The sequence below is a fragment of the Crocodylus porosus genome, unplaced genomic scaffold, assembly GCF_001723895.1.
Source record: "Crocodylus porosus isolate Cpor-Errol unplaced genomic scaffold, CroPor_comp1, whole genome shotgun sequence".
Classification (NCBI taxonomy): Eukaryota; Metazoa; Chordata; order Crocodylia; family Crocodylidae; genus Crocodylus; species Crocodylus porosus.
Genome location: NW_017728947.1, coordinates 22,329,322 through 22,348,137, shown reverse-complemented (window position 1 = coordinate 22,348,137; position 18,816 = coordinate 22,329,322). Strand labels below are relative to the sequence as shown.

Sequence of the window (18,816 nt, the reverse complement as noted above, 5' to 3'; positions counted from 1 at the left end):
CACAGAACAAGTCTAATGTGATTTTCATAAAAAACACTGCTCAATGATGAACTCTCATTTTGCATTAACTGCAACTTTACAATGGCTTAAACATGTAGAGTAAATTTCAAACAAATGTTAAGATGAAAAAAGGCACAGATAGTTACAGTGAGGGCTGCATCCAAAAAAAAAAAAAAAGAGACCAAATCCAAAAAACCGAAAGAACAGATTATCTACAGCTGAAGAACTGCTGCAGTCTAGACACCCAGAAGACATTGAGAATGCAGCTAGATCCACAGGTTACTATCCTTAAAAATATATGAAGTACATACCCAGCTTTTATACACATGCTGTGGGACTGGGGTATGGAGTGGACTCTTTAATTAGAGTCGCTCGAATAGACGATCTAATTAAAGTGCACAGAGCATCATGTGTATCAGAGTCCTCACGCTGAAAAATGGTGGTGGGGGTGCTTTAACTAAAGCTCGAATGAGCTTTAGTTAAAAGCATCTCTGCCACCATTTTTCAGTGCAGGGACACTAATGCACATGACACTGGAGTCTGCTACAACGCAGTAATTATCATACTTCAGCAGACTTGATTAATCGAGTCTGCTCCAATGCTTTGCAATTACAGCCTCTCTGCACATGTGTAGGTGCCCAGTGAGTCCACTACACATATTATTTCTGCTATATCTTCTGACTGTCTCTCTATCCCATAACCACTCTTGTAATTTTATCTGATTTTTACACTGCAAGCTCTTATCTAGCCCAGAATCTCCATTAGGCAGACTAGTAATCTTATCCTCAGGCTACGCATAAGCCACACAAACAGGAGATACATTCTGTCAAACAACTTGAAGTGGGACCTCCTACAATTAAAAAGCACTGAAAACTCTGTATTTGAAATGAATTGGTTGTCCTAGTGTTACGGTCAGCTGTGTATAACCAGCATATGTATATCTCTCCCCACAATAAAGACTCAGCCACTTTAATGCCTGGAAGGAAGATGGGGCAAAGCCAGCCACTTAAGAAATCCCAGATCTGAAGTCTCTAGAGCTCTCTGAACCTGGAGGGAAGGCTACGTGAATCTTGAAGCCTTTCATAATCTGTTTCCTTCCTGATTCTCAGAAATTAATTTTAGGATAGTGACAATTTATTTTTAGGAGTAATAATCTTGTCTTCATTTTCTAAAATTATGCCAAAAGTTTGCCCACTTTCAAAGCTCCACATTCCAAAAAGTGAATTGCCAGAAAAATCATTAAGGCCTGTCAGACCTATCTACAAACAAGACTGCAAAAATACAGTAGATATGATACAGATATTCGTGTATCAAAATACTGTAGGGTAACAAAACCTATTAAATACTTTAAATAATGTTCCTCTCCATCTCCTTGCCCTATAGCCTTGATCTTGAAAGTTCTGACCACTCTGGCCTTGATCCAACAAGTGTTCAAGCCTATGCCAATTTTAGGCAAAAGAAGTAGATAGAGCCACTCATATGCTTAATTTTAAGCATATATAGGATCAACATTTCAACAAACCTCAAGAAGAAACAGCTTATAGGATCAAAGCTTAGTAATCAGTAATTAGGCCACATTAAAAGCCTTGGCAACTGTTACAAACAGAATTAGAAGAGACTGTCAGACACAAAATGGCAAATCACACCACAGAAGACTTTAAGGGCCTCTAAACACATGCAGGTAAAGATGCAATGGAAGCTAATGTGCAATCCACACAATCATTCCTCCTGCCATGCATGTGTCACGACTGAAATATCATGCATTAGATTCCACTGTGCCTTGTTGCCAATGGAGGATTGTTATTCCAGGCTCCCCTTGTACTGGCTCCCATGGCTACGAGCCCTGCAGCTGATGTGGTATGCAGAGCTCACGGTGGGGGCCATGGGGAGAATGTCACTGCCACTGCAAAACTCATGAGGTGCATGGCACACAACAGGGAGAACACTGCCACCTCTGTGAGCCTCATAAGTTATGGTGCTTGCAGTGGCAGCAGCATTCTCCCCACTGGTACCCATTGTAAGCCCCCTCAGCCACCAATTCTGTCCCTGCTGTGAACTCAGCAGCCAATGAGGCTTGCAGCAATGGCAAGATTCCCAGGGCTGTCCCTACTGTGAGCCCTGCAGGCAGGGCAGCATTCTCCTCCAGGAATGCAGCCACTACTGCGAGCCAGGTCAGCTGCTGGGCTGGCAGTGGGTGGTACACCCCTGTGGCTCCCAGCCACATGGGAGCACCTGGCCATACATTCAAGTAATGGCATGAATAGAACAAGCTACAAAGTTATTACACATTTTTGTGGAACCACTTTGTAGCTTTTTTTTTGTTTAATCATACCATTAATTGGTTGAATCTGTAGTCGAGTCACAACCTAAGGTATGATTAACTGGTTAATCAGACCTTACATGTAATGCATGCAGAGGGTCTTAAAAACAGTGCAGTCCAAAGGCTTCCTCAAAGAGCATTTAGAAATTGTAGTTTCGGAATACATTGAGCTCACAGCTACCTTTAAGCATAGTTTCACCAAAAATAAATAAATAAATAAAATAAGAAAAAAGCAAGCTAAATATCCCTTGTTTAATGGCTCTTATCAGACTCTACTGAAACAGAAAGGGAACATCCATGAATTCACACCAGGTACTGCTAAAATTCACACAATAATTTTCTGAATTTTATCACTACAGAATTAATTTCTTAATAGGTCCCATCTACATTAACCAACAAAATCATCTGTCTACCTTTTAGTAAACTGTTTCAAAGATGGCTGCTACCACAAAGGTGTTAAACTTGGTATCCTTCGCTAATTTAGACAAAAAACTTCAAGCTGACCTCGTGTCTGGGTGCAAGATTAAACTGTGAATTGTGTTTCAAGCAAAGTTTACTTAATTGAAAATACAATTTGCTTCCAGAAAGTAACTTTACTTGCATATTATCAGTTATAGGTACTTAAGACTATAACTTTATTATAAAGTCTAGCTACATGTATTGTCTTGTGAACCACTGAAAATTGAAATGTTCCCAACATGCAGAGTTAGTCTAACAATTTAAATGTCCAGTTCTTGAACAACTAACTTCTGCTGTCCATGTTGTTAACCGAAGTAACTAAACAGTTTCTCGTTACCATGTACATTCTGAATTGTATCTTCTTTTTAGTGTATAAAACCCCAAAACTATACTAAAAAAAAAAGCATATCTGTTAAATAGAACAAAGCTTTTTGAAACAACTGCTTGGTTCCCAGGCAACCGCACGGTCTAATATAGTTGGATAACAGTTACAGAAAATAAGGCAAAACCAAGAGTAAACTTCTCACAATTTTATTTCCTTCAATCATAACAACATAAAAAGAAATACATATTTCATTCTATGTCAAGCAAGGATTTACAAAAATTGACGCAAAATGCATTTGATTTAGAAGCACTTTAGAGGTGCTATATTAACCTAAGATTATGGTTATTTGCCATTACCTTTATAGCGGTGTCAAAGATCCTGCACTTTTACTTCCAGCAAGTATAAGAACCATTCTTTGTTTCCTACTCAGCTTTCTTTTTTATGTAAAGTATCTGAATCCTTGGGTGTCTGAAACTACCAAACAACTGTTTTTGACCATTTACCTTAATATGTGCGTTAACTCACTCTTTAGCAAAAGTTTGAACTCTGTCCTCTTCTGACCCCAAGATATAGCCAACTGCCCTTCTATTCTTCTCCCTTCATGGCTGGAGTAGGAAAGACAGCTGCCCCACTCATTTTCCCCTCAGAGTTGTCTATTCCTAACATTCGCTTACACATTTATAAAAATACCTGTGAAATAACCATCTTAATATAGCATTTCTAAAGCGCTTCTAAAACAAATGCATTGTGGGTTGATTTTGTAAATCCTTGCTTAACATCATAGAATGATATATGTATTTATTTTAAGCTGTTATGACTGAAGGCAATAATATATTCTATTCCTTACCTATCACATATCCTAATTTATTATCAACTAAGAGCACACCTTCCAAGTCAGTGCACATTATCCTATAGTTGCTTTTTGCTCCTCCTCATAGTTTCCTACCCAGTTAGCTATAGAGTAGTTTCCATCACCTCCACACACTCATCATGAGATGCCTTATATGGACACAAGTAACACTTACCCCTATTTAACTGCATTTTAAACATGAAACACAGATGTACAAACCCACTAAACCAGTTTAAAGCTGTCCGGAAAGGTTCAATATAAATGGAAAAATCAGGTATTCTTTTGAACCATTTCACTGTTACAAGCAGACACCAAGCATTCCATGGGTATTTCCCACTCCACACATTCAAAAAGTATGACTTTGAGTCCCAAAAATTATTAAATAAAGACAAAAAACCCCCAGAAAGACAGGACTCATTATAGGTCAAAGGATAAGTCTTGCTGACTGGTATGTCTTGTGGTTTGTGAACTCTCTCTGGAAATTCACAATATGCGAGAGACCACTATAGATGCACACAAGAATACTCATGACACTGGCTCTCTTGCACAGCTGCATGGACTCGTCTCAGAGGGGAAAAAAAAAAGTCACAGTCCATCATATTACAATCTGAAAAAATAAGTTGTTGCCCATGAAAGATGATGCCTCTGAACCAGTTAGTTTCTAAAGTTGCTGCCCTGCCCTACCTTCTGCCAGTCCATCATATTGTGAAACCTTCCTGCACAAGCAAACACTAAAAATGCTCAGTAAACTTTAAAACAATGTCATTTAGCATGCAGCAAAACCCATAAGGAGAGATGCAGAAGGCAGGCACTGGCTGAACAGATGTTTCACCTCCTAGGAATTGTATTATAATAAATCAGGGCACAAGCTAGGGTCGACAACTCATGAAAAGCAAGTCAGACTCATCTTCTCATCTACTCAAATCAGATTTTTTAAAAATTGTTATAGCCTGGGCCATGGGTTCAACAGCCCAACCACAGAAATGCCTGGGAATGGCATTTCTCAGGCAAAGAAACAACGGCTTACTTCAGCCCATATTTGCTGTAGGCACAGGTATCTTTTGGGGCCCAGATTCCATTTCACAACTGAGAATCTTAACGGGAGAGTGATGATAGAGCCATCAAGGGATGGTGTCTACCTAGCAGCAGGCCACAGGCCATGCCTCTGCTACTAGCAGAGAACGTGATGCAAGGGGCTAAACCTAGGCTGCAAGCGCAATGGAGGCAGTGTTGCTAGGTGTACAATAATTATCATATTCGTAAGATAATTTCCACCCTTGTATGATATACAACCAATAATAGTAAAAGTGTTCAACATTTGTGATAATTTTGGAGGCAGCTAATTGATGCAGCATAAGCAAAACCTAAGTCTCTCTCAGGGAGTCTTAACTGACTTTTGGAGGGGTTTTTTGGGAAAGTTTTTCATATTCCAGGTCATATTAGCCAAACAGTCCCAAATCCTTTCCAATAAGCAAAACACAATCATTCAAACACCATATGTGGTACTACAACCAGCAAGTATCCTCTGCCCCAGGCTTTTAAGCAAGGGTTTCAGATACTCCCAAACCCATTGGCAGGCACCTACGTACAAGGCCTAGAGAGAGGCTTGGGGTTTGGATGCCCCTGAGTCTCACTTGCCCTTAGCCAACAGTCACAGGAACAAGTTAGGGAGGAGTCCCCCATTTCCACAAAGTCAGCGTGTAGCTGAGATCCTCCCACTGGACAGCTAATTATGAGGCTCTCATAGGGGGTCCTGTCTGCAAGGAGACAAGGGTGCAACCCTCCACTACATGGTGCCATTTTAATTGCATGACCTCGGTCAGGGTATTTCCCCTGCCCTGGGAAAACCACCTTCTAGATCATGGCATTTCTGCTGCCAGGTAAGTACCATGTAGCCAAGATCCTCCCACTGGAAGCTGGCCGCAGGGAAGCTAATTACAAGACTCATAGCGTGTCCTGTCCACAGTGCATCAAACAGGGGTGCACCCTCCACCACACAATGCCATTCAAACCCATCTCAGTCTGGGTGGCAGACCTCCATCTCAGCCTGCAAGAGGCGAACAATCAGTTCCGCCCCTGATCAGCATTTTCTTATGCCTGCCTGCCTGCCTCGAAATAAAGAAAGAGCTCCCACGCTGATGCCCCAGTTCTCACTGGAGACTTACAGCAAGCGATCAAGTAAATACAGAAGAAAAAGACTTATTCGCATCCTTGTTCAGTGGACGACAGTTTTGCGGCATACACGAGCATTTCGACCTTCCAAGACGATCGTCTCCTATTTAAGACCTGGCCGGGCGGAGCGGGGGGTGATGAAGCGACACCAGCGCGCGGGGCGACTCTGTGGGGGGATCCGCTCCCGCCACCGCCTCCCACACCCAACGCGGCCAAGGCCCCTTTCAGCGACGGCCCTGGCCCGTATAGGCGGACAACACCCTCCCCCGCACCGCCTGCCTCCTTGCGCACTCGCTCACCTGCCCGCTTGCCCGGAAAGCCTAGCCTCACCCCCACCGCCCGTCAACAACGTGCCTCCCCATTGGCCGAGAGCTCGCCGCGCCGCTGCCCCATTGGGCGGGGCTGCCGGCGTGCCTGGCCCCCTGTCAACGGGCCGCCGGCCAAGATGGCGGCCTTGGCGACCGGCGGCGCGGTGCGGCGCGGGGTAGCTCCTAGCTTCCGTCGGGCGGGCGAGCCGGGCCTGGCCGCTCTGCCGGGCACACGGCCCTCGCTGCGCCGCGGCCAGCTGCTCCTCTCCAGCGGGGTGCCGTCCCTGGACGCTGTGCTAGGTGCGTGCCCAGGGGCTTCGCTCGCCCCGCCGCGTCCCTCTCCCCTCCCAGCCCTGCCGCGGGTTGGCGCCGCGCGTGTCCTCGGGCGGCCCCTGGGGCGGCGGGAGCCCCCTGCCTGAGCCCACTGCACCCCCCGTGCCTGCCCTATGCGAGCGCTCCCCCAACCCCTGTGACAGGCCGCGGCTCCTGTCTGGCTCTTCACTCAAGTTGCCCACGAGCAGGGGATGACTTGGGGGCTGTAGTCGTTAGTTACAAGACGCCGCTCTGCTTGGCTCTGGTTGGGAAGTGGGAGGATGGTATTGAATGGGGAAGCCTCTTGCTCAAGTTGATTACTTGAGTTTGTGTTTAGGTTTGGTGTGATCAGCTGCTGTGATTGACACCGATATTGACCCAGTGAGTTCCCCTAGGACAGTGGTTCCCAATCTTTTTTAGACCACAGACTGGAAGTGACTGTGGGCTGGCAAGCTGCAGTCCAGAAGTGACTGGCATACTGTGGACCTGCAGCCCTTTTTTATATATCCTTTTTGATACCGAATATGCTGGTTACTTCTGGCCTTCTGGTGTGGCAGCCAACTCTCCTATGCACCAGCAGCCAACCCTTTGTAGCCTTGGTGCTGCAGGCCAGGGTTAGGAACCTCTGCTCTTGGATGGCGGCTTTTATAGGGGTGCACTGATAAAGATTTTCTTGGCGGATACCGATGGCCGATTATTAACCAGCCATATTGGCCATAGGGTTGCCAACTCTGAATCTGTTCTGGAGGGGTTTCATCACAGAATGGATTACAGTGTGTTGACTTTACATCAGAAAGGCAAATGTCCGGTGGGTTTTTAAAATGTAAAAGTAACACACAACTGTATAAATCAGATTCAACACTTAATATTTATTTTAATGAATTCCCTATCATTGATCTCCCGGGTGACTCGGTCTCCTGGAAATTTATGTCTAATTCCTGGAGACTACAAGGCAATCCTGGAGGGCTGGCAACCCTAATCAGCCAACACCGATCTGATAACCAACATTAACTGCAGGTTGAGTTGCACTGGGCTAGGCCAGGCAGCTGAGCTCCACCAACCCCAGTCACAAGTGTGGCATTCAGCACCTCTTGCAGTGCCCACCCTGGCCCCTGCCTGCAGTCTGCTCCATGCTGCGTCACACCAGCACCCAGGACACCACAGCAGCTGCTGTGCTCCAGCCCAGCCCAGCTCACTGGTGAAGGGATGGGGGTGTCTAGGGTCACCCTGGCTTGCGGGACAGAACCCAGGCGTCCAGGGGCCCTGGCCAAAAGGCATAATAATCAGAAAACATTATAAACTACAACCGCCAAAAAAAGTCAATAGCTAATCATGTAAATTTCCCTTTTCTTGGTGCCAGTCCAATAGGCACCTGATATATTGGTGCACCTCTACTTCTTCAGACTCAAGGGCTCCCTCGATATGTTCAAGGGCCCTCTCTGAAAATGCCAACTCTTAGTTTTCATGCTGTTTCTATGGAAAAATAACAGAGCGATTCTTCTGTGGCAAAAACTCAGAAAGACCCCAGCAGGTCTGTGTGTTTTTCACGCTGTGTAGATTTCAATTTAAAATCTCTGGCGTTAGCTTGTGAATCATGTTGACACACCTAACAGTGCATGGTACCCCACAGCACCCTGAAAGGATCTCGGGGCACCCCACAGTGCTATGGTGCCCTGGTTGAGAATCACTGGTCTAGTACAGAGAGAGGGTTTGCCTGTCTGTGTTAAGGGACTGCAGAAGGACAGACACCTCTGTGATGGTTACCAATGGCTCTGAAGCAAGTCTTCAGCGTAGACAGGACTTTAGGTACAAAGACTGGTAGGCTTGACTCGGCTTCTTATGCCTGGAGGGAGATGTCTTCAGTTCTGTCAGTTTACTAGGTGGAAGCATCTGTATATGAGGTGATACACATTAAGGGCCTGCATATTCTGTTGAAAAAAACTGAAATAACACTTGCATTTGGTATCCTAGTATCTAGCGATAGAGCCTTAGGAGGGAGAGAAAACAAAACAAAAACTTCCTCCTCAGCAGAAATGCTTAATATTAGCACTATACAGTTGTAAAAATATTGTTCTAATATTATAAAAGGCTTAATCTATCTGTTTGCCTGTCTGTCCATAACACTTTATTTGCACTCGGATTGGCTGACTGAAACAACCAATCAGACTGCACATGCAGCACTGAGCCAGGTGGTGGCGCCACCACACAGTGCTGCCATGATGGTGGGGACAGAGGGGGTCAGCCCCGAACCCACTCCTTGCAGGGTGGTTGGTGATGCCACTGAAGCTGGCCTGGCCCCAGCCCCTTACTCCTTAGAGGCAGCAGCAGCAGGGGGTTGGCAGGGTCGGGATGCACTGGCGCTGGCCCTGACCTGCCCCTCCCCACTTCCATTGTCGCTACTTGCAGGGCCAACACAGCGGCGGTGTGGGGAGGAGTGAGCCCAGTGTAGCGGGGGGAGAGTAGGCGTGGCACAGCGGTGGGCGGGGTGGAAGAGAAGGCCCAGGCCGACACAGTTGTGGTGGCAGGTGGGGAGGAGTGGGCCTCTTCTCCCCCACCCCTGCGTCAGCCCTGAGCCCACTCCTTCCATCTCCCTGCCACCACTGTGTTGGCCCAGGCCTACTGCTACCCCCTCCCCCCCGCCCCACTGCCATGGTGGGCTGGCTTCTCCCCATCCTTGGGCCCAGTCCCCCCTACACCTCCTGCATCAGCCCCAGGTCTGCTTCTCCCCTCCTCCCACTGCTGCAGCAGGAAGGGGAGAGCAGACCCAGATGCGGCAGGTGTGGACACTGTGCTCCATCCCTGCCCGCTCACACCCCCCTCCCCATGTCATTCTTGATGGGAAATTGGCTAGTCGATGATATAAATGTAAGACTTAGCTGACCACTTCAATTTACATGTATACAGTGGATCAGAACATGTGGAGAGCTCCCTACATGATCAGTCCCTCAAATTACTCTCCTTCCTGACATAATTAGTGATTTATTTGTTAAGTAAATTGAGAAACGTCTTCCTTCACATCTTGTGTGCCATCTGATACATATATCTTCTCTTCAAGTGCTTAGTAACTTCCCATTCCAGGCAAGGACAACAATGAATGGGATAGGGACATTTTGATTCCAAGAGAGAAAGTAAAGTGCGAGGCCTTCAAAACTCTGCATACCTGCACTAAGCCTCCTGTTCTTAAGAAAATTATCTCTTCTGACTCATCTACACAATGTTTTTATGTTATTGGTAGCTTTATGAGTGCTTTATAGATTTTTCTCTCCCCTTGCTTGGTAGTAATTTCACAAATCATTGGCAAAATGCTGCATGGGAATTTGCCATAATATGCTTGGCACCGTTATTTTGCAAAAATTTTTAAAAATCTGCATGGAAAAACATTCTACTCTCTAAATTTTGCCTGAATTAGGCATTTACAAAGGCTAGAAGCTTTTAGACAGAGGCATGACATTAGCTCCTGTTAGTGAAATCCTGCCAGTAGCACATATTTGTAGTCACAGTTAAAGCCTGTACCATAGCATTATCTCAGTCCTAAAAAGAAACTGTTAAGCAAAAATAGGACTGTGCAGCAGCTTCCTTGAAGTAATAAAAATTAAAAATTAAAATTAAAAATAAGCTCATCTCAACATTGGCAGCTATTTTTTTTCCTTTAATGTCAAACATTATCCCAAAAGGAGGGAGTATCTGCAGTATCTGACCCAGCAGACCTTAGGCCTTTTAGAGATGTGCTTGAGCACTCTAGTGGGTTATGGTATATATCTACATATATTCCATGACCAAATAGGTATTTTTTATCCATTATAATAGTTTAGCGTCTCATGCTGGAAGCTGTTTTGTTTTGAGTAGTTCAGAATCATGTGATTAAATAATAGATGGCTTAAAATTAAAGATCCAAGTAGTTATACAAATACTAAGTATTAGCTTAGTGGTAGTTTTATTTAGATATATACACTTGATGTTCCCTACAAATTGGGTTGATTCATACTTTTAACAGATTTCTAAGTCTGCAATAAAGTGTTCTTTTTAGTACATACTATAACAGTGAATATTCAATAGATAGCTATATATTTCTATTCCTTGGGAATGTTGTACTTCCAAAAATCATATTGGCCAGTATTTTCTGTATCATATTGCTTCATTCCATACATGCATACTATGAAAACACCTATTACTTGTCGTAATCTCAGTCTCTTCTTTGAAATAGCAACAATTACATTTGTTATTCTAGCCTCAACTCTTCCTATTTTGAGTGGTGTGCACATCTAAGCCTGAGCAACTGCCCCTGAGCAGCTCAGGGCCAGGTGGTCCACACTTGGGTTTTGTCTACCTCAGACACGAGCATCCACCGTGTGTAGTCTCCTATGGGAAATTCCCGTTGCTCGCCTGCCACATCTTGCTCTTAACAGATAATGTGGGATGCTCCTGTATGACCTGTGCTCATAAGAGAGCACTCTGGACGGATGTCCCTTGGGCTCCATGTCCCCTACATCCCTTCCAAGCATCAACCTGTTGGTCACATGCCATGTCTGGACTCCTCGGTGGTCTGGAGTACCGTCTCAGCCTGATTAGACCAGTTGCAGCTCCTAGATGAGTTTAATGGCCCTGGCGGCAGCTGTAGACTGGCTGGGTTTGTTTTGTGTTCTCCCCTACCTCAATAACTTAAACAATATGGAGCAGTGGTCTTGCTCTCCGAGACCACCCCTTTCCTGGACAGACCCATATGGTTTTTCTACCCCAGAGTCCCCAGGAGCTCCTGGTCACTTGGCTCTGGTTTCTTTATTTCTTTAGAATAAAAATACCTTGAAATCCAAACTTTTTTTCTTTAAATCTTTTTCACCCAATATAAGACATGGGTATAACTCTAAATTATGAGTTTCAGGTAGCAGAGCTTGTTTTGCACGCACGCTTTCTCTCTCTCTCTCTCTCTACTTACTTTTATTTGTCTGGTGAAAAATATTAATTGATTAGCAGGCAAGCAAATTATTAAGCCTCCGTACATTCATTACCAAAATTATGCCTGTATAAATTTGTGTTTGGGCTAATAAATGTTGTTACTCTTTGTAGAAGAAACTGATGCACTAGCATGTCATAGTCTCGGGTCTGAGTTAAGAAGCAAGAAAACTGGTCCTGTTAAGGTAGTTATAAGGCAAAAATATGTTTGTCTTAACTTAGGTCATCTTGCAGATACACCATTGGCTTTTACAAATGTGTGTGAAAAACCTAACTGGTTTTAAGGTAAAGCTCAGTGAGTGTATATATTCTCATAACCTGGTTGCTGATGATAGCAAGGGACTAGATTCAGTAACCAAGGAGATCCCCTCCATACCTATGTTCTTATATTATGTTCTGTATTAAAATCCATATAGATTAGCATCAGCTATCATCAGCAACCAGGTTATGAGAATATATACACTCACTGAGCTTTACCTTAAAACCAGTTAGGTTTTTCACACACATTTGTAAAAGCCAATGGTGTATCTGCAAGATGACCTAAGTTAAGACAAACATATTTTTGCCTTATAACTACCTTAACAGGACCAGTTTTCTTGCTTCTTAACTCAGACCCGAGACTATGACATGCTAGTGCATCAGTTTCTTCTACAAAGAGTAACAACATTTATTAGCCCAAACACAAATTTATACAGGCATAATTTTGGTAATGAATGTACGGAGGCTTAATAATTTGCTACAGTGTTTCCTAACCTTTTAGAGTGGCAGGCCAGGTACTTGGGACCTGGCTGCACCATGGCTCACCACTCCCTGTAAGGAAATGGGGGAAGGGAGGTGCTTGCCAATGTCAGAGGGAAAGGGGAAGAGTGGGGAAGGGAGAAAGGAAGAAAGCTTATTTCTGGTAAAACAGCACCTGTGGTATGAGAGCAGGGAGCAAGGAGGTCCATTAAGTGGATCAGCCATGTGGCAAAGGGCAAGGAAAGAGATGCACCAGGCAGTGCTGTTGTTGATCCTCCACACAGCAACTAAATCCAGCCTGCGAGCTGTAGGTTGAGCACCGCTGGGTTAATGTAAATCTTTTAGAATGATAAAGCATTAATGGTCTTTAAAAAATGTACAGCATATTTTTATTCTAAACTAATTATGTTTATCCAATCCTACATATATTTGCGAGGAAGCACCAATAAGGGAATGGTTTCATTTTGACTTTGCTTGATATATTGTGACATCTCTGTATATGCAAAATAATAGTTCTCATGTCGGTAACAGGAATTTTACCATTTCCTTAAAGAAGCTAAAATTTTGCCCAGTGAGTTCAGTGGGATTTCAGTGATCCCTTTTTTGCACATTTATTTGTTGGGCACAAAGTTAGTACTGTAAACCTCTACTATAAATAGATCCTGATCCTGTTATTCATACGAGTAAAAATTAATGACAGTATTACAATTAAAGGAATGGGTTGCTGGCTCAGGCCCTACATTGTTATAATGGTACTTAAGTTCAGTTGGGTAGAACTCTGCAGGATCTTTTCACCATAAAAAGAGTGGTACAATATATTGTGAAAGTAATTGTAATGTGTAATATATAATTACATGTAATATGTAATTATTTCATAATAGAGAATTGTAGGAAGTATTGCAAAGGTAATTAAAATGTTGTTCACATTTACATTTTTAAATTCACTGTATCACCTTTCTTTGATTTATAAACTAAGAGAACTTAATTGTTCTTTAATGTTATACTAAAATGTAGTCTTACTTTGTTCTTGGTTTTGTTTTGTTTCTAGGTGGAGGGTTAGCTGTTGGAACCCTTCTTCTTATTGGTTAGTATGGAATGTATGAAAATATCATGCTATACTTTAATGCAGTTTCCTAGTATTTTATGTAGCTATGATACAGTATTTCTTTCTTTCTTTCTTTCTTTCCTTCTTTTTTTCTTACAGTATACATAGCAGACTTCATTTTCTTTCTGTAACAGCACTTTCATAGATGTCATAATATTTTTTGCTAAGTTATGTTTTTCCTAATGTCTTTCAAGTTTTTCTCTTCAAAACTGCTAAACACAAAAGAAAAAATCTGAATCAGCAGCTGGAATCCAGAGTCAATCTTTTTAAAGGCCCTCCCTCACCCCTTCTCCTCTCTCAGCTGTTGAACTTCTCTACTGCACAGCTTGCAAAAAAAAAAAGCAGAAAAGTTTCACTTCGAGTCTCAAGGGAAGGTGTTGGTAGGAACCTGATTCTGGCTAGCACATACACAAGGTTCAGACTGAGATGGCAGAAAAGCTTGTAGAGCTCTTTGTCTCAGCTGTTTCATATGCAAGGTGTCAGTTGCTATAAACGATGGTAGCTCCTAGAACCTTTCTGGAAACTGGCTTCCTAAGCCTGGATACAGCAGCAAGGAATGTGGGGGTAAGTAATGCTGATGCCTTTCCTTGGGATAAGGCATACCTTTTTTCCCCCTTCTCTTTCTTTCAACCTTCTGGGTTCCACAGGACATCATAAAAAGTCAATTTTCCTTATTGAAACGTAGAGGTTGTATGCCTATAGACTATTATTTCAATCTCCCCAGTGAAACACACTTCTTCCAACCTCACCCGCCTCCCTCCCAAGCAGACACCGGACCTCTCACTTTGTTAAAGGTTTGGTCCAGGCACTGCTAAAGTGTCTTTTGACAATCAGGTCTTAATGAGATACCACAGAATCATAAAGAGCTCTCATGAATGAGTCTCTCCCCTTTATGTTCTTTCTGAGTAGTAGTAAATCTCTGAAGTCGGGGCTTTGTACAAGATGCTTCAGACTCACAAATAAACTCCCCAGAGTTAGTAACGAGTGAGTGACTAACATTTGAGCTGCTTATGTTTTTAGAAAATGAAGCACTGTCTGGAAGTGAGCCACTCCAGAAAATGGCTGTTTGGAATAAAAATGGATAAGCAGTTGAATTTGTTATTGTCCCTTAGACAAGTTTATATTTTCTCCAAAGTAAATTAAAACCAATACTATTAATGAGACCTTTCACTGCATCAGAAGATAATGGCTACAGTGCTAATCTACTACATACTGAAAGAAGTCAGGGAGATGCAAATATTTTACAAAGAGCACAAGATTCTTTGTGACCCAGGAAAACAATAATATGCAGCAAATATCACTGTCTTTTACTGAGTCTATAAGGAGATTAATATTTCAGGTTTCTCCTCAGAATCCAATATTACAACATTATCTTGCCAAAACTTCCCATTTTTTTGAGACTTGCATAGTCTGGTGATCTACTAAAGATACAGTAGAGAGTCACTAAGAGCTTCTTGAACTTCTGCTGCTGTAAGATGTATTTTCAGTAGAATACTCTCTTGCAATTTTACATGTATTTTCAGTAGACACCAAGCTGCCAGAGCCCTGGATACTTGTCATATCATCTCTGTATTCAAGTGTAGATAGTAGAATTATAGAGATGATATGACATTTATCTAAGGTTCTGACAGTTGCATATGGCTCAGAAGACATTGTTAAAAACCTACAAAACCAGTGCTCTGAACTAACATGTACATTTGGTCTAGATTCAATATTGACATGTTTTGTTGAAGTAATACAGCTGGCTGATCACCGAGTCTAGAGAAGCTACTAATTAGGATAGACCTGTTCCTGTAAGGCAGGGGTCAACAACCCCCGGGACGCATGCCAAACATAGCATGCAAGGCCATTTTGCCTGGCACGCGAGCGCCAGCCTGGGCTCTAGGCAGCTGCTGCCAGCCACAGAGCCCGGACTGCTCCCAGCAGGTGGCTAGGAGGCTGCAAGCCCTGCTGCAAACAACCTGGGCACCATGGCTGTCAGCAGCTACCCCAGAGCCTGGGCTGGCTGCAGTCAGGACACTGCAAATAGCTGCTGCCTCCCCGCCCCAGCCAACAAGCACAGTGCTGGCACCTACTGCTTTCCAGAGCCCAGGGCCGGGAGACAGCTGGGGTCAGGGCGGGGAGGCACAAGCTGTTTTCATTGTGTTTTTTTCGGCACTTCAACAGAGGTAGGCAATGTTTTTGGGCTGTAAGGTAAGAGTGTCAAACATAAGTTCTTAGAAGGTGAGTCATCTAGCCTACAGGGCTTCTCCCAGTTGTCAGAGCGCTTGTTTTGGCCTAAAGAAGTAGATCATGAAGCCCACTGGCATGGGCTCCACCCAGAACTTAATGCTGCCACCACTTGTCCCCCTTTTCCCACCGCCAAATCTGTGGTTTTCAATCACTGGTGCTATTTGAGTGAGGGGGTACCCTGGTTGGTGGCCATACCCACAGCAGTCCTGGCAGCAATCCGATGGGCTGGATGACCCATTCTTGTCTGCTGCCAAGGAATGTAGCCTACTAGCTAATTTTAGCTGGACACCCCTATGCTAAGAGAATGTATCTGGACTTCTGTGTGAATCTTGGGGAGATATGGCCTAAAAAAAGGAACTGGAGTATAACTGATCTCATGCAGTTCAAGCATATGATTAATCAGAAATGTAGGTATATACCACTACTAATAAAATAGAAAAAATGTTACTACTTAGAAAAATAGGGTTTTTTATGTAGCATTTTGCTCTAAAGTCAGAGTTGACTAACTCAGCAGAACATTTTTAGAATTAAGAAAATACAGTCCAGAGCAGCAGTTGTCAACTTGCGCCGGAAGCAGACTGAAATGACCCAACTCAGGTCTAAGGTGAGCCAGTGCTATGACTCAGCTACTGTCACTACTGCCCTCAGCTGCAGCCTAGGGCATAGTGGGTGAAGCCCCCACCAGTTCTATGGGCTACATCTGGCTCTTAACTGTGCAGATTGTATATCCCTGGCCTAGATCACTTAGCCTTTCAGTTCATTGTAGTCGTGATTGGAATCTTATTTCATGAAACTATTTTCGTTCAAGTCCCGTTGGAAAATCAACTTTATGAGAGAGACACTCATATCCAGCCCACCTCCAGGCCCTTTATCTCAAAAATGGTCTAAGAGGCCTCCTTTATGTCTTATCATTGTCTTGTGGTAAAGGTGGTCAAGAGGATTGTCAAGGAGTAGGCCACAGATGTATCTAAATCATGCATGAGAGGTGTGTTTATAACTGGAATGTCCCCTCAGACTTGCAAAACACATATAAAACTTAGTGTGTTATAGATCTATCCTGAGTTCGGCAACATCAGTTCCTTTTGCTGCCAAACTCATCACCTGGAAAGTTGAGAGAGAAACCAGTCATTCACTCTAAGAAGGTAAGAAACACCCCCTGCTTTACTGTCTTTGACAGCATTCTTAAATTATGTGTTTAACGGTACATTTAAACTGAAGAGTTCAATATTGGTGGTACATGGTGCATTTGGGACAATTTAGGTGGAAACGGACATTCTAGTGTTTATTTTACAATATGCTTGACTGGGGCTTTAGGCCACTAGCACTCTTCTTGATAGACAGTTGAACAACTGCAGACGTATTTCACCTATAAGAAAAGATTTTTTTAATCACTGTTGCATAATAGATTGTTAGTCCTCTAGCAATATGTAGATTCCTGTCTTGATCTTGGCCTGTGCTATACATCCGAATGAAGCCACTTCTTGACCGGTTGACCACTTCACAGTAAACATAAATTGCCAACTGGAGACCTTCATTTTAAGGAGGTATTTGGAGCTTTCTCTGATTCTTATGTACTCAGTGAAAGGAACAGAAATATTATGGGGGAAATGATCGCATATCTTATGAAGAGATCTGTAAGGCTACTATAGGATCTTCCAGCCACTTTTAGATACTACAGAATTATCAGTCCCACACCTTGATGGTAATAGAAGGATGTTATGGACAGGGTGCCTCAGTAACTTCTAATTTTCTGTTCAGTTCTACATGGGTAAATAGAACCATCCCTCTGTAGGGTTGATTTACTGCTTCCTACATTCCCCAGCAGAAAAACTTCTGGGATGAAGGAGGTAGCCCTCCACATCAATCTGATTCTTCCCTCAGACACCATATTTGTGAATGCTTCTTGCTTTCTCCCACCACATGTCTTGGTGGCTTGTTATGTAGTTTGAATGAGAAATGGATGTTTTTTTCCAGAAAATCACTAAATTTTATGTCAAAACTTAGCTGCAAATGGTTTGTGCTGAATAGCATTTTATGGCAGTGCAGCCTGCCAGTTTAAGGGCAGAGGCAGGCTGCTACCAGGTGCCTGATGAGGGCAGCCATTTTGGACCACTAGGCATATAAAGACTGCGATTTGCTGCTGCCAGCACAGGCAGAAACATCACCTGACTGAGTGGCCTGGGACATCTAGAGGTAAGAGCAGGAGGCTCTTGGTCCTGGGCATGACCTAAAACTGCGCCCTGTTGGGGAAGGGTGGTCTGGTGGGGTTCCTAGTGTTGTGGGAGCCCCCAGGAAATGCCAGGCCAGTTAGCTCCCTGCTGAAAGGTGGGTAGGAGTGCCTTAATCCCAGCCAGCCACCATCTGGTGGGTAATTCTGAGAGCTGAGGGAGGAGTGGGAGCTAGGTATGCCCATGTGTAGGTGCCTGAGCCCAGCAGAGATCCCAGAGACCCTAGAGGGGGTAGTGAGTAGAACACTGAGAGGCCCCACACAGGGTAGGGCTGAAGTCAGAGTAGGCCTGAAGGGCTGTGCATGTAGGGGATGCTGAGTAAGCCTGAAGTGTGAATAGGCCTGAAGGACAGTCCCAGGGCGTGCTGAGTAGGGCCAAATGGGAGTAAGCCTGAAGGCCAGTGCAAGGTCCAGCCCCATAAGAAGTTGGTTGCAAACATGAGATGGAGACCTCAGGATGGGGCGTAGTGTAAAGTTGCCCGATGAGGGGCTTGGGGCAGAATTAGCCCAGCGTTTGGCACAAGGCAAGACCACGTAGAGTAGGGGAACTCGTGGGAACTAAAAGACTGCATGGCGAGGCAAGTACATGAGTAGCGAAGCCTGATGGCCCAAGAGGGGCTGCTTAAGGAGGAGCAAGGGCAGTGGAGTGTGGCTCAGTATGGGGCAGTATGCCAGAGGCCCCAGTGAGAGGGGTGGTGGTTCATAGATTCATAGATGCTAGGGTCGGAAGGGACCTCAATGGATCATCGAGTCCGACCCCCTGCATAAGCAGGAAAGAGTGCTGGGCCTACATTACCCCAGCTAGATACACATCCAAC

General features: G+C 44.1%; 2 protein-coding genes across 6 annotated transcripts in view; one reads left to right on the top strand and one right to left on the bottom strand.

The window, feature by feature from the left end:
• The window catches only part of IMMP1L (inner mitochondrial membrane peptidase subunit 1), a 60,638-nt gene extending 54,158 nt beyond the window's left edge, over positions 1 to 6,480 (bottom strand). Inside the window, exon 1 of one of the 3 annotated variants that reach the window (XM_019551512.1) lies at positions 6,426 to 6,480. The gene's annotated coding sequence lies outside the window, so the exon portion shown is untranslated. Of the gene's footprint in view, positions 1 to 6,063; positions 6,333 to 6,425 lie in introns of those variants that run through there. The other 2 variants (XM_019551514.1, XM_019551511.1) reach the window with 2 other exon arrangements.
• Positions 6,481 to 6,558: 78 nt separating this feature from the next.
• ELP4 (elongator acetyltransferase complex subunit 4) overlaps positions 6,559 to 18,816 on the top strand; it is a 251,079-nt gene continuing 238,821 nt past the window's right edge. For all 3 annotated transcript variants that reach the window (XM_019552041.1, XM_019552040.1, XM_019552042.1), the window contains exons 1-2: positions 6,559 to 6,734; positions 13,483 to 13,518. In XM_019552041.1, the coding sequence (XP_019407586.1) occupies positions 6,572 to 6,734; positions 13,483 to 13,518 (199 nt within the window). In that variant the 5' untranslated portion in view covers positions 6,559 to 6,571. The remainder of the gene's footprint in view (positions 6,735 to 13,482; positions 13,519 to 18,816) is intronic.